At 44.5% G+C, this 15,309-nt stretch overlaps 1 protein-coding gene across 4 annotated transcripts in view; it reads left to right on the top strand.

The window, feature by feature from the left end:
* GLRX2 (glutaredoxin 2) overlaps nt 1-9,648 on the top strand; it is a 62,560-nt gene extending 52,912 nt beyond the window's left edge. For all 4 annotated transcript variants that reach the window (XM_068242658.1, XM_068242657.1, XM_068242659.1 and 1 more), the window contains one exon: nt 8,290-9,648. In XM_068242658.1, coding sequence (XP_068098759.1) covers nt 8,290-8,412 — 123 coding nt within the window. In that variant the 3' untranslated portion in view covers nt 8,413-9,648. The remainder of the gene's footprint in view (nt 1-8,289) is intronic.
* Nucleotides 9,649-15,309: the final 5,661 nt, after the last annotated feature.

Below are 15,309 nucleotides of genomic sequence, written 5' to 3'. Positions count from 1 at the left end.
ACTTTTGTTTTAGGGGATGGGCTTTGTATTTTCTTCAACTATAATATTTTCAATTGGTGTTGATATATTCCTCCACCCCCCAATAACTATTTGTGAATGAAAGGGTGCTTTCAGATTCCACAGTAGCTCCTTCACCCCATGGTTTTTATCCCCCTGACCTCACCTCATCTTGCTTATACTTGTCTTTGATAATGGGAAAGGCTGCATTTGCAAACACAGAGGAGTATGGATTTCTGATCCCCTTTTGCAGAAAAAACCTTCAGTATAAAGATCGATGGGGGCTGGTATCATTCACCTTGTGGAACCCCATGCTCACAAGCTCTGCCATCCTGGGAAATACTAGCCTGCATGGGAATCAGGAATTTGAGGGGCGTGCTGATATATATATATATTTATATTTTTTAAAGCAACTCTGCTTTACAGTAACTGCCGTTCTCTACTTGGGGAACACTATTTGATGAGCTATAAAGCAGCAATGAGCTAATCTCTGCTTTATAAATAAGATGATCTTCAGAAAGCTGGTGATCTTTGGACTGCAAAGTGACACTACTGCAAATAGTTTGTAAATGTGGCTATCATGGTTTTTTTTTTTTTCAGAAATAACAGCATTTTCCCATCTTGTGATCATGTATCTTTACACATACCCATGCTGGGTGGGAAAAATATCTCTGTAAATGAAATTTTTTTGATTTTTTTTTACACACAATTGTCCATCTACAGAGATATTTCTCCCACCCACAAGCTAGAGGAAATTGATTTTTTTTTTTTTTTTTAGTATTTCACAGGTTTTTTGAGGCATTTGTGTAATAGATAGCGGAGATACCGCCGCAGAGACAAGTGGCATGGCGGCTATCTCCGCGTATCAGCCAGTGGTCTCTGCCACGCGGTTGCATGCTGAGAGTTTGCCTGGTCCTTTTATTGCTCACAGGTTAAGGGCTACGCGCGCGCGAGGCGAGCGACAGGACCTTTATGCATCTAGGAGGGGAGCCAGCTGACGCGCGGTCAGCTGATTCCAGCCAGCGTCCGGATTGGCTGAGTGACTGGGGCGGCGCTGTGGAGCATGGTTGGGTATATATAGGACAGGCCTGTCAGTAGCTCCTGGTCTGCTGTTGCAAATGCTATCGTGTTAGCGTTTAGACCCTAGTCAGATCCCAAAGTGTGCTAGAACCGGCCAGAGCCGGGGATCCACACTTAGCCAGATTCTGTTGATAGCTGAAAGTACTAATTGCATTGTTTATTTGTTATGACTTTCTCCTTCCTCTGACTATCCTCCTGTTTGTCGATTCTGTGCCTCAGCCATCTGATTCACGTTGCCGACCCTGCTTGTTATTGACGCTGAATCAGTCTTCCGTTTCTGTACTGTACCTGTCCGCTCGTTGCCTGTCTGACCTCGCTGCCCGCACCAGTGGGCCTAGCCACTGGTGAGGGAAATTACTGTCTGTATCATCTACTCCTAGGCTGCAGTACTGTCTGTATCATCTACTCCTAGGCTGCAGTACTGTCTGTATCATCCACACCTAGACTATAGTACCGTCTGTATTACCAACTCCTAGGCTGCAGTACTGTCTGTATCATCTACTCCTAGGCTGCAGTACTGTCTGTATTGCCTACACTTAGGCTGCAGTACCTTCTGTATCAACTACGCCTAGGCTGCAATACAGTTCGTATCACCTGGTCCACAGGGGATCGTTAGTGCAGTACTAATTGTATTACTCCGCCTTGTGCTGTGCACCAAACACTACTAGGCTGCAGTACTACCTGAATCACCTGCTCCACAGGTGTTCAGTTGTTCAGCTCTGGTTGTATTATCTTCTACTTGCGTTTGTGCTTCCAACACTCTTGGCTGCAGCACGGTCTCACTCACCTGCCCAATAGTGAGCACCGGCTGCAGTACTGTCTGGGTTACCCACTCCTCGGGTGAACCCGCTCATCCTAATTACTGTTACACCAAACACTATACTACATTAGCTGCCTTGTGCTTTGCTATACTTGTATTATTGGTGATTCTGCAGATCATCATATAATCAGGTATAGTATCTGTATTATTGGTGATGCTGCAGATCCCCAATAATCAGAAAATCTGTTCAGCTGACACCTATCGTTACAATTTGGTTTCCAGACTACTCCTCACGGTTTAGGGCCCCTAAAATGCCAGGGCAGTATAGGAACCCCAAAACTGACCCCATTTTAGAAAGACAACACCCCAAGGTATTCCGTTAGGAGTATGGTGAGTTCATAGAAGGTTTTATTTTTTGTCACAAGTTAGTGGAAATAGATTTTTATTGTTTTTTTCACGAAGTGTCATTTTCCACTAACTTGTGACAAAAAAATAAAATCTTCTATGAACTTACCATACACCTAACGGAATACCTTGGGGTGTCTTCTTTCTAAAATGGGGTCACTTGTGGGGTTCCTATATTGCCCTGGCATTTTAGGGGCCCAAAACCATGAGGAGTAGTCTGGAAACCAAATGCCTCAAAATGACTGTTCAGGGGTATAAGCATCTGCAAATTTTAATGACAGGTGGTCTATGAGGGGCTGAATTTTGTGGAATCGGTCATAAGCAGGGTGGCCTCTTAGATGACAGGTTGTATTGGCACTGAAGTGGAGGAAGCGCAGGATGTTCTCAAATCGTGACCTGGACATTGCAGCAGAGAACATGGGCATGTGATGTATTGGGTGCGTAGACCAATAAGACCGCAATACATTCTTTTTGACTAGACCCATGTTAAGGAGAAGGCCCAAAAAATGTTAAGTTTGGAAACTTGGAGTGGTTTCCACCGAAAAGGCTGAGCATGGTAGCTTCTCGTATTGGCGGTTGTGTATTGTGTGGCATAACTGTTGGTCTCGCCCACAATTAAGTCGTAAGATCCACAGTGCAGAACAGATGAAAAAAGTCTAGAGCCGGTCCTAGTTTATCTGTCTCTACCTGGACTCCAGACTGGGTGGTGAAAGGGGGCAGTACGGGTGCGGCGGAACCAGGGGATTGCCAATTGGGATTTGCCAGCACCTCTGGGAGACTATGGGTAGTACGGGCCCGTTTTGCTGGTGGCTGCGACTTGGGTCTTAATGCACGTGCCACCGAACCAGTTTCTACTACCATGCTGGTGCTCGCCACTTCACCAGGGTCTATGGTAGTACTGGTGCTAGGTCCAAGAAATGCTACGCTGCTGGTGCATGCCTCACCAAGAAAACTCGGATCAGCGCTAGCACCACTCTGCTGCCCTTGAGTCTGATCCTGCGCCACCCGCGGTCCAGTGACATGGGGTGTGGTACGCCTGGCTCTAGCTGGGACCTCAACCTCGTCATTGCTATCGGTCAGAGAGCCACTGCTGTTCACCGGTTCGTATTCTGACCCAGATGATTCGTCGGATATGGCTTCCCAATCGCACTCACCCCACTGGGCCAGAATCTCGGCGGCCTCTTCAGCGGAATACACCTTTTTTGCCTTGGTGTACTGTTAAATTTAGGGGGTATTCCTCTGAGACTATCCAGGAAAAAGAGCACCTACCTAGTAAAAGGGAGTACTTGTGAAGTAGAAAGCTGTGGTCACTGAGTTTTTATAAAAAATAATCAAAACTGATCTTTACAGCACCACAGCTATTGTACAGTGTTCTTTGCAGTGATCAGAAAAAAAAATTCTGTCACTGCGGTGGGGGGCGCTGAACGCAAGTGCAGGCGACCGATCAGGCCTGAACGGTCAAACACTGCGTTTTTTAGTGTATCCTAGTGACCCTAATATAGATCTGACTGCGATCAGTGATGATCACTTACAGATACTATATAGTAGCAATGCTGATTAGCGACAGTGATGATGCTAATCGGCAACTGATTAGTGACTGCGGTGTGGTGGGCTGGGTGCTAACTGACGCTAACTACCCAACGAAGGGCCCTAGCTAAATAACTGGCCTAACTGTTAACACTAAAAAAGTGACAGTTTTCTCTGATCACTGTTTTTAGATCGGGGGGGATCTGAGGGTGTGGGCGGGTGATCAGAAGCCTGCAGGAGGCAGATTAGGGCCTGATCTGATGGGTAGGAGTGCTAGGGGGTGACAGGAGGTTATTGATGGGTGTCTCAGGGGGTGATTAGAGGGGAGGATAGATGCAATCAATGCACGGGGGAGGTGATCGGGGGAGGGGGGTCTGAAGGGTCTCAGAGGGTGTGGGCGGATGTTTGGGTGCCCGCAAGGGGCAGATTAGGGTCTGATCTGATGGGTAGCAGTGACAGGTGGTGACGGGGTGATTGATAGGTGATCAGTAGGTGATTACAGGGGAGAATATATGCAAGCAATGCACTGGCGAGTTGATCAGAGGGGGTCTAAGGGCGATCTGAGGGTGTGGGCGGGTGATTGGGCACCCGCAAGGGGCAGATTAGGGTCTGATCTGATGGGTAGCAGTAGGTAGTACAAAGAAAAAGGGCACCTCCCTAAATACATTAAAGGTATAGATCATGAACAAATAACTGGTGCATGAGTCCAAGAGTAAATGCAAAAAGCTCACTTTATTTCTGCCAATATCAAAAAACAATAAAATCAATTAAAAACAAAGCTATGCCATGTCCAGCCCAAGTGGCCCCTAGTAACATATATTAATAGCCATAAGCCTGCCAGTAGTATAGTCTGAACTGCAAAATAAAATATTGACACAGTGTATCAAATATTGAGCAAGTCTACTGAGGAGCAGCGATATGGATAATCACAGCATCCAATATAAAAATGTTCAAGTGTCAAAAGTTGATGCTGCAATATCACAACTCCACAAAGGCACACCCAATTGTAAATGACAATGCAGTTATTGAATTGAGTCTCCTGAACTAAGCATCCAAAACGTGCAAAATATTGTGCAAAGTATTGGCTAAGTGTAACAATAAGACCTCTTAGAGGATAGTGATAAGGTTTGATACAAACACAGTGAATAAGATACAGATACTATATGCAATCAATCATAAACAATGATAATGGAGTGAGGAAGTGGGATGTAAACGAGGAGAAGCAGAGAGCAGGAGAAGAGCGGCAGAGCTTACCAGATAAAGGAGTGTAAGAGGGACTGGAGACGGCTGCGAGGGCACTCCTGCGCCCGTCCGACTAGTTCCGCCCTCAGCAGCTTCGGCGGAACTAGTCGGACGGGCGCAGGAGTGCCCTCGCAGCCGTCTCCAGTCCCTCTTACACTCCTTTATCTGGTAAGCTCTGCCGCTCTTCTCCTGCTCTCTGCTTCTCCTCGTTTACATCCCACTTCCTCACTCCATTATCATGGTTTATGATTGATTGCATATAGTATCTGTATCTTATTCACTGTGTTTGTATCAAACCTTATCACTATCCTCTAAGAGGTCTTATTGTTACACTTAGCCAACACTTTGCACAATATTTTGCACGTTTTGGATGCTTAGTTCAGGAGACTCAATTCAATAACTGCATTGTCATTTACAATTGGGTGTGCCTTTGTGGAGTTGTGATATTGCAGCATCAACTTTTGACACTTGAACATTTTTATATTGGATGCTGTGATTATCCATATCGCTGCTCCTCAGTAGACATGCTCAATATTTGATACACTGTGTCAATATTTTATTTTGCAGTTCAGACTATACTACTGGCAGGCTTATGGCTATTAGTATATGTTACTAGGGGCCACTTGGGCTGGACATGGCATAGCTTTGTTTTTAATTGATTTTATTGTTTTTTGATATTGGCATAAATAAAGTGAGCTTTTTGCATTTACTCTTGGACTCATGCACCAGTTATTTGTTCATGATCTATACCTTTAATGTATTTAGGGAGGTGCCCTTTTTCTTTGTACTACCTATAGTTATATACCAGGTCGAGGACCTTTCCCTCCCCTAGAAACACATTTGTGTATTTATTAGCATATATTTGCATTAATATGTTTGCTCGTTTTTTGTGTGTTTACTGATGGGTAGCAGTGACAGGGGGTGATTGATGGGTGATTAGAGGGGAGAACAGAGGTAAACAATGCACTCGGGAGGTGATCTGAGGGCGGGTCTGCGGGCGATCTAAGGGTGTGGGCGGGTGATCAGGTGCTCGCAAGGGGCAGGTTAGAGTCTGATCTGATGGGTGGCAGTGACAGGGGGTGATTGATGGGTGATTGACAGGTGATCACAGGGGAGAATAGATGTATACAGTATATGGGGGGGGGGGTCTGAGGAGGATCTGAAGGTGTGGAGGGGGTGATCAGGAGCCCCCAGGGGGCTGATTAGAGCCTAATCTAAAATATAGCGTTGAAAGTGATAGGGAGTGATTGATGGGTGATTGGTCTGAGGGGGTGATTAAGGGGGTCTGAGGGGTGCTGTGGGCGATCAGGGGGCAGGGGGGGGCAGGATCAGTGTGCCTGTGTGATTATTAGAAGGGCTGCCTCCTCCCCTGGTGGTCGCTCGATCACTGGGACCACCAGAGGAGGAGTCAGCCAGTATAATACACTTTGTATACATAACAAAGTGTATTATACACTTAGTAACAGTGAGATCGGATGGTTAACAACCCGCTGGCGCTGCTAATTGGCCGGCGGGTTGACGTCGTGGGTGGGTGGAGCCTAATGCCGGCAGATGCGTGCGCATCCCTGCGCGCGATCCCCGGCTAATTAATCCCCCAGGTGCTGCCGCCGATCGGCGTTAGGCGGTCCTGAGGGAGACACCTTCCCGCAGCCCATAGGTAGTGGGCGGTCGGCAAGTGGTTAAAATGTACTTATTTTAGATTTTGATTGGCCCAATTTCATCCTGAATATAGTTGGCATTTATTTTGCAGACAAGCTGTTATTATTAGCATATTTTATTGTATCGTGTGTGGCCATCTTAAGGAAGAGATCCTTCCAACTTCAAGATAATAGGGAAAAGTCTAAAGGTGGCCACTAATGATCCAATCTTTTTCATCCAATCTTACCATTTCTATGTAATATAAGGTAACTGCCTAAATTATCCATTCAATATATCACTCAGTTTACTCTTGTACTACATAGATTTGGTAAAATTGGAGGAAAAAGATTGGATCATTAGTAGCTACCTTTAGACTTTTCCCTATCTTGAAGTTGGAAGGATCTCTTCCTTAAGGTGGCCACACACGATACAATAAAATGATCCTTTTTTACGGCAATTCGATAAAAACGATCAGATCTCCCGAAAAAATCTAAAGCTTTTTTTTCATTCGACTGAAAAATCCGATCAGATTTCCCGTTTTCTTCGATTTTTATCGATCCAGAATGCCAGATATTTTTCTTCAATCTTTCTAAAGATTGTATGGTGTGTTAGATTGTCAATTTATTAATATACACACCCTAGCAATTTTGTCAGAGTTTCCAATCATTTTTATCATAATTGGGGAAAGATTGAACATTGGGACATTGGTCATATTTTTGATAATGTTACAATCAGTCAGAAAAATTGATTGCAATTCTTAAATTGTACAGATATTTAAAAACTTGTATGGTGTGTGGCCACCTTTATAAGCATTTCAGTATTATAAGGATATAGATTTAAATGGGCCTATACTTTACTATGTCTGATAAACCATGCTAGATGTCTGCTGTCATGGTGACTACTCTCTGAGCCAGTGATCCAGCATATGGATAATAAGTTTAGAGTCTGAATCAAGTAAGCAATTGGCGTTATTTTTTCCGTGACAGAGGTCACCAGTGCCAGCTTCCATAATCTCCAGTTGTTCGTCTTCTTTAAAGAAACACTGAAGTCTCAGTAAATACAGCGTTTTATTGCAAAAAGCTGTTCAACATTATTGCCCTAACTAAAACACTGCATCCCAGCGGCTGAAATCTAACTAAATCCCCCCAAACTCCCCTCGCAAAATCCACAACTTTCTTGGTAGTGGATTTTGCTACCCCGTGCGTTTCGTGGGAGGCAGAGCTTTCAGCTGCAGCTCTGCCTCCATGTGCGTCTATCAGCGCGGATCTGTGCATCTCCGCTGACCCTCTCAGTGAAGGAAGACTGAGAGGGGCGGGCAGAGGCGGAGATACGCGCTGATAGACGCGTATAGAGGCAGAGCTGCAGCTGAAAGCTCTGCCTCTCACGGAAGTGCTCCCCGCAGCGTGCCCCGGGGAGTTTGGGGAGATTTAGTTAAATTTCAGCCGCGGGGATGCAGTGTTTTAGGGCAATAATGTTGAACAGCTTTTTGCAATAAAAAGCTGCATTTTCGGGGACTTCAGAGTCTCTTTAAGAATTTTCCTTTACTTGCAGTGTAGTTGCATCTGTATGTGTCACCAGTCATGTATTTTGCTATTTGTTAATATGGTGTTTTGCTAATCAAAGCCTTTTTTCATTTATAGGTGCCAAGAGTTTTTGTCAATGGAACCTGTATAGGAGGAGGAACAGAAACCCGGAATCTAAATCAAGAGGGAAAGTTAATTCAACTAGTCCAACAGTGCAACATCACAGCTGCTCAGAGCTAACAACAGAAATCTACCTCAGCATTTAAGCTAAGTTCACACAGACAGCAGACGGCAGAAACAAAGCAGGTGGATTTGGCAAACGATTAAATTGAGCACCCTGAGCCCAATCTTATCATTATGCAGTAAAGGGTTTAGGTGCGTGTCATCCCCAGGCACTTGTTGCAGCAGCATTGATGGAGCTATGTGGGGTATAGGCTAAAGTAGGAAGGATTGGGTGCAGGATGCTAAAGCTTAGCAAATAATAGAAGATGAATATTGATAGTGTTAGGCACTATATAGTAGAGTTATGTTTAGAGTACAGGATAGAAGGCTTCCCCATCCTCCACCTCAGGACCATTCCAGCGCTGGAAGCCCCAAAAAAGAGCTTGTTGACAGCTCTGAGATGCGCACTAGCAGGGACCACTTGCCAGACTGGATCGGGCCCGTGCTACTGCACAAGCTACAGCCGCCTGCATAGTAGCAAGGACCTGATTGGGTTTGGCATTTTCTCTATCAGGTCGGTGCTACTGCACAGGCAGGCCACTCTTCAGGGGTCCCAGCACTGGATCGGCTTGAGGTAGGAGAACAGCAAAGCCTCTTTAGGATCCAGAAAGTCACAGGTTTAATTTCATCGTACATGGAAGTGGTAAAATTGGCCATCGTTGCCCAATCAAAATGTAATATGTGTGTGCACCCTTAGGCTGCATTCACAATGGGGCGTTGCAGAGCTGCGTTATAAAGTCTTATAACACAGCTTACCGCACTGCAATGCTAATCCTATGGGGCGTTCACAGTGCAATGTTAACGTCGCATTGTAACATGTAGCATTATGGTAATGTTACCTCTAAACGCACATTACCAGATACAGGAAAGCATACTTTTCATTGCCTGTATGCTTTACTGTAACTGCTGTATGCGACATAACGCATCGTTAATGTGCGTTACCACCTTTTCTTTGTGTTGCGTTGTAATGCTGCGTTGTGACTTTAACGTTGCATTACAACGTACATCTAGGGCTGCATCACTCCCACCAGATAACGCATACAAAAGTACAGCAGACGAATGTAGATCAGTGCCTTGCTGCCGTGGGCCTGAACAGCAGTCTGTGTGAACTTACCATTTTAGTTTAGTATGTCTGTTTGTTAAAAATATTAATTTTTATTTTGGTTCATTATTATTGTATGGACATGTGTGTATATTTGTGTCCTTTTTGCTTTGTACACCTCGAGCCATTTAATGTTAAAGTTTACAATTCAATGCAGTGAGTTTGTGATTCAGTTATTTCCTACTTTGTGTAGACTTGTTGGAAAACTGTGAACAAATGACAGAAAAATGTACAATTAAATTCTGGATTGTCCTGTACACCAAACAATCTGCTGCGATAGAAACAGGCAAAATAAGATATACTTTTGTTACAGAAAGAGGAGTCACTCTTTAAAGCAAACCTGGAATAAATTTTCCTTGACTCGATTGCATCTCTGCTGTATTACACAAACTCAAATATCATCAGTTATGTAGGATGAGGGCTGTATTTGCCATTTGGGGCCTCCTGGTTATGCTAATACAAGAATCAAAATAAAATAATTTCAAGGAAAATTGAATATATGTACATATTATATTCCATGAAAGTGTTGTACATTATAAATGTAATTTTTTGGGAAGGTTCCTCTAGGCAACAATGTTGAGAAAGGCTGATATAATCCCTAATCATAGTCTAATAGCCTTTCATGGTAATGTGTCGGGTTGGCAGGTCCAAGTTCCTCATTGGACCCATTTAAAGTGACCATGTACAGGACCTAAGTAAATGAAACTGTTACTGCAGTATATTCTAAAAGATAAGTGTTTTCTAAAAGTGGAGTGCGTTTTTTTTATCATTTGAAAATGTTTCTTTAACTATTCCAGACAGTTAAAAACAGTTGAAATACAACCAGAACATGGTCAGATCTGTAGCCCTGACCACCCTTTCTGCTGACTTCATCCTCACTCTATCCCCTAAATCATGCCATTTGCACTTATGCATAAAACAGCCTAAAGGTGGCCACACACCATACAATTTTTTTAAATATCTGTTCAATTCAAAAATAGCTTGAATTGAAATTTTCTGACTGATTGTAACAATTCAAAAATCTGACCAATGTACCACACACCTGTGTTCAATTTTTTTCCCTAATCATATATAAAGTAATTGAAAGCTCAGAAAAAAATCATTGGAACTGTACGTCAAGTAATTGACAATCCATCACACACCATACAATTCTTGATAAAGTTGGTCTGAAATTTCCAATATGTCCAATCTCAAAGAATAGATAAAAAGGAAATTCGATTGGATTTATCGAACGAAAACAAAAAAAAAATTCTAGATTTTGGGGACAACCGATCGTATTTATTGAATTGGCGAAAAATTGGATCTGTACACTGTGAATAAGCAGTGAATGTGCCAAGGCATCCTGTATCACTAACCAGTTAATATCAATGAAAACAGTGGAGCCGGCACCGACCGTTGTTATTAAAGACCATCACATTAAAGTGAACCTTAAGCCAGGAAAGAAAAATGAGCTTTACTAACCTGGGGCTTCTACCAGCCCCCTGCAGCCGTCCCATGCCCTCGCAGCCACTCACTAATCCTCTGGTCACCCGCTGCCAGCTAGTTTCGTCTTTGCCGACAGGCCCGTCAGGACTGGCCACGCGTAGCTTTTTCCGCATTCCCGACTGTAATTAGCGATATTGCGGGCCGCAACGCGTACAAAAATACGCGTTGCCGCATTACGCATGCATAGATATGCGGCAACGTATTTTTGTACGCTTTGCGGCCCGCAATAGCGCTAATTACAGTCGGGAATGCGGAGAAAGCTACGCGTGGCCAGTCCTGCCGGGCCTGTCGGCAAAAAAACGAAACTAGCTGGCAGCGGGGGACCAGAGGATCAGTGAGTGGCTGCGAGGGCACGGGATGGCTGCAGGGGGCTGGTAGAAGCCCCAGGTGAGTAAAACTTTTTTTTTTTTTCTGGCTAAAGTGTCTCTTTAACACAACATTTCAGGGCATCCAACTGCTCCCATTGTAAGCTGTAACAGTCTGACAAAACGTGAAACATTTTCACTTTATATACCACACTATGGGGTTGATTCAGTAAAGTTAGCACATCGTAACAGCGAGAGTTATCAGCTCTGAAGCGCTGAAATTCTCAGGAGAGGGATGAAGGTTATAGTTAGCATCCGCCATATTAATTTGAGTTGTCAACTCTCTCTTTTTAGCTTTAGAATCCCCATTACATTTTGCTACTGTGAATATTAACCACCCTGGCGTTCTGATAAGATCGCCAGGGCGGCTGCGGGAGGGTTTTTTTTAAATAAAAAAAAAAACTATTCCATGCAGCCAACTGAAAGTTGGCTGCATGAAAGCCCACTAGAGGGCGCTCCGGATGCGTTCTTCTGATCGCCTCCGGCGGCCAGAAGTAACACGGAAGGCCGCAATGAGCGGCCTTCAGTGTTTCGCTTACCTCGTCGCCATGGCGACGAGCGGAGTGACGTCATGGACGTCAGCCGCCTCCGATCCAGCCCTTAGCGCTGGCCGGAACTGTTTGTTCCGGCTACGCTGGGCTCGGGCGGATGGGGGGACCCTCTTTCGCCGCTGCACGCGGCGGATCGCCGCGCTGCAGCGGCGATCAGGTAGCACACGCGGCTGGCAAAGTGCCGGCTGTGTGTGCTGCTTTTTATTTCATTAAAATCGGCCCAGCAGGGCCTGAGCGGCAGCCTCCGGCGGTGTTGGACGAGCTGAGCTCGTCCGGACCGCTCAGGTGGTTAATACCCCCTATAGATGCATTCTGCTGATAGACTAAGGTCTTCATCGTCTCTGTGTGAACTCACTGGGCTTGATTCATCAAGCTGCCCTGCTAAAGCAGAGCAGCTTAATGTGCTGTAGTGTGCGCTATGCACGCCTTACATAGCAGCGCTTGCTGCCATGTACGGAGAGTGCCTTCCTTAGTTATGCGCATTGCTTCCTTAGCAATTCTAGTAACATTAACTGCGGGTGGTCCTGCTCCTGTGAAGTATCGCTACTACTTCACTCGCGGCCGCTACTGTGTTAATTTACATAACAGCGCAGCTGGATGAATCAAGCCCAATGTGTTTTTTATGTCATCTTGTGACATGAATAAGCTCAGCTAGAAGGGAGTACATTTAGAAAATTGGACAGGGGTTTCAATCCCCATGTTACTGTTAAGGTGGTCATACATCTAGCGACTTGGCGGCCGATCGACCATCTGATTCGATTACCATCAAATCGGATAAAAATCGGTAACGCCGAGTGCATGCCCAATCGACTATAGGACCAGTTTTAGAGCAAAATCAGACATGCAAGATATAGGGCCGACTTGCTCAATCGGGTGTGCGGTGGTAACTGCTCTAGACGCTGTCCTTGGTCCATACACATGCCCTACGTGGTAACATAATAATATGTATAATATATATATATATATATATATATATATATATATATAACATAATCTGTGTGACATCACATGCGTGCCTAAGTGTACGCCGGCAACCACGTGGGGTGCATGTATGGACAAAGGACAGAGCCAGTGGCGGACATGGACAGGTAATGTATAGTGCACTGGGGGGCACGTTGCACATTAGGGTGATAGCGTCGGGCTGGTTAGGTGGTGGATGGGGCGTCACAGCATGAAATTGATTGGGAATCGACCTGCGGTAGATGGGCAGCTTACAGATCTCTCTCTAATCAACTTTGATTAGAGAGAGATTTGTCCATTGGTCGAATCTGCCCATCATCGCTAGATGTATGGGCACCAGTGGAGACCTAGGAGAGTGAGTACAACCATGGGAAGATATCCACACCCTGTGCGATTTTGGGGATCTCCGGTGACACAAAAAATAGTCTAGCCTAGATGCTGTATTGAAAGCATGCAGATGCTGGGGTACCTGAGATAAAAATGCCTGCTCATATCCGTAAAGGTGCAGCTTCGCCATAAGATGCATAAAAGTGGCAGTCTTGCCAGCGTGAGTAGGGTACCCATCTTTATTCGGGTCACACAAGTATTACAATCAACCATCCAAATAGAGGAAATGTTTGGGTAACGTAACACAAGGAGATTCCTACCTTTAGGATACTAGTACTATATGGAGGTGGTACAACATATAAAAAGTGGCAGCAGACCATTAAGTATATAGTGCAAGAATATAAATCTCCCCATCGGGTCAATCTTGACATGAATTTCTTGAAACTGCAAGCACTTCTGTATTAACAAGGATACTCCCCTAGAGCACTGGAAGTAAATGAATGAAATGACCACCAAGGGCCATATGCAATTAACTTTTCTTTAAAGTAACTTTTAGGCATTTTACAATTCAAAAAGTACCCAAAACTTGGTGAAAAAGTGCTATCAAATTTATTCTGAGTATTTTCTTGCTTGCTGGTGGCCATATGCAATTTACTTTTTCTCCTGAGTTTTCTCCTAGGTGAAATTTTCACAACTTGTAAATAAAATACCTTTTACACCACCAGCAAGAAAACAAATACTCAAAATAATTTTTTACAGTTCTTTTTAACCTACTTTTTGGTACGTTTTCCTTTGCAAACTGCTAAAAAGTTAATTTAAAATAAAGATTAAAAAATATCTCCTAGGAGAAAACTCAGGAGAAAAAGTAAATTGCATATCGCCCAAAATGTGAAAATATAACCTGGGAGAAAGCTTAGGAGAAAAAGTGAATTGCAAATGGGCCCCTGTGTCATTTTGCAGAGTCGTTCAGTCCTGACATTTCAGCTGATAAGTGGGAGTCAAGATTGGTTGCTTGTGCTCTACTCAGGAACATTTAAAATAAATCTTATCAATGCATTGCAGCACCGCCTGTGCAGCGATTCTGTTCTGTGCAAAATAGTACTGTATTAGTCGATGTATTCTTGGAGTATGCCCACAAGAAAGTGCTTCCTAAACTCGGTTGCTAACTATTCAGCACTCTCCTCCAAAAGAGGATATGCAGAACAGCGAGACACTTGGAATAACATAAAACAGGTATGTGAGATTCCAAAGCAACCCACTAAAGTAAGTGTACCAGATAAACGTAACATTATAAAGGAAATAAAACTCCCAGACAGATTCCTGAAACAAGTGCTTGATACAATATTCAGCAATTAATATACATACTGGCTAGTAAATACACATTACTGTTACAGGACACAACTGTTACAAATATTGCATAACACCATAGCTGCAAACCTGGTCCAACAGAGCAGGGTCACCTTCAGGGCCGTACAACTAATAGTCCCGTATAGGGCCTGTATTTGTCCGGGCCTGGCAAGGCTAGCAGTGTTAAAGATACAGAGAGGGGATCCTGACAACTCACCCTCTTGCTGCAGATGCACAGGGCTGCGTCTCTCTTCCATGTAGAACAGTGTGTGCTGTACACACCCCCTTGTTCTGTAGCATAGCTGTGTACAGCACAGGTCAGCCCTAGCCACCTCCTATGTTAGCATGAGGATCCGTGCAGCAGACCATGTGGGAGCTGCACTTCAGATAACTTCAGCATTTGGTAGTGAGTGATCAGCAAACATTCTGTAGTGAGTGAATAAGTGCGGTTTGTGTGTCTGTCTGTCAGTAGTGAAAGAGCAACAGAGCAGTAGTGCAGTCAGGGTGTTGGGAGAGGACAAGGGTAAAGGGAAAATCCAGTGACGGCAACAGTGACCCCCGTTCGCTGCAGTATAGGCAATATATGGAGCGGTATGGGGAGAGAGGTGACAGAAAATTGGAGTGACAACTCTCAGTTGGGCAGGGTACATTATAGCAGGGCTTTACAACCTTTCCACTAATTGTACCACTTTTATTGCCTGAAAACTTTCAAGTACTACCAGGGCCGGGCCAAGGCATAGGCTGGAGAGGCTCCAGCCTCAGGACGCAGTGTAGGAGG

The sequence above is a fragment of the Hyperolius riggenbachi genome, chromosome 6 (assembly GCF_040937935.1).
Source record: "Hyperolius riggenbachi isolate aHypRig1 chromosome 6, aHypRig1.pri, whole genome shotgun sequence".
NCBI lineage: Eukaryota > Metazoa > Chordata > Amphibia > Anura > Hyperoliidae > Hyperolius > Hyperolius riggenbachi.
The sequence above is the reverse complement of the archived record's forward strand: the minus strand, read 5'-3'. Positions and strand labels throughout refer to the sequence as shown.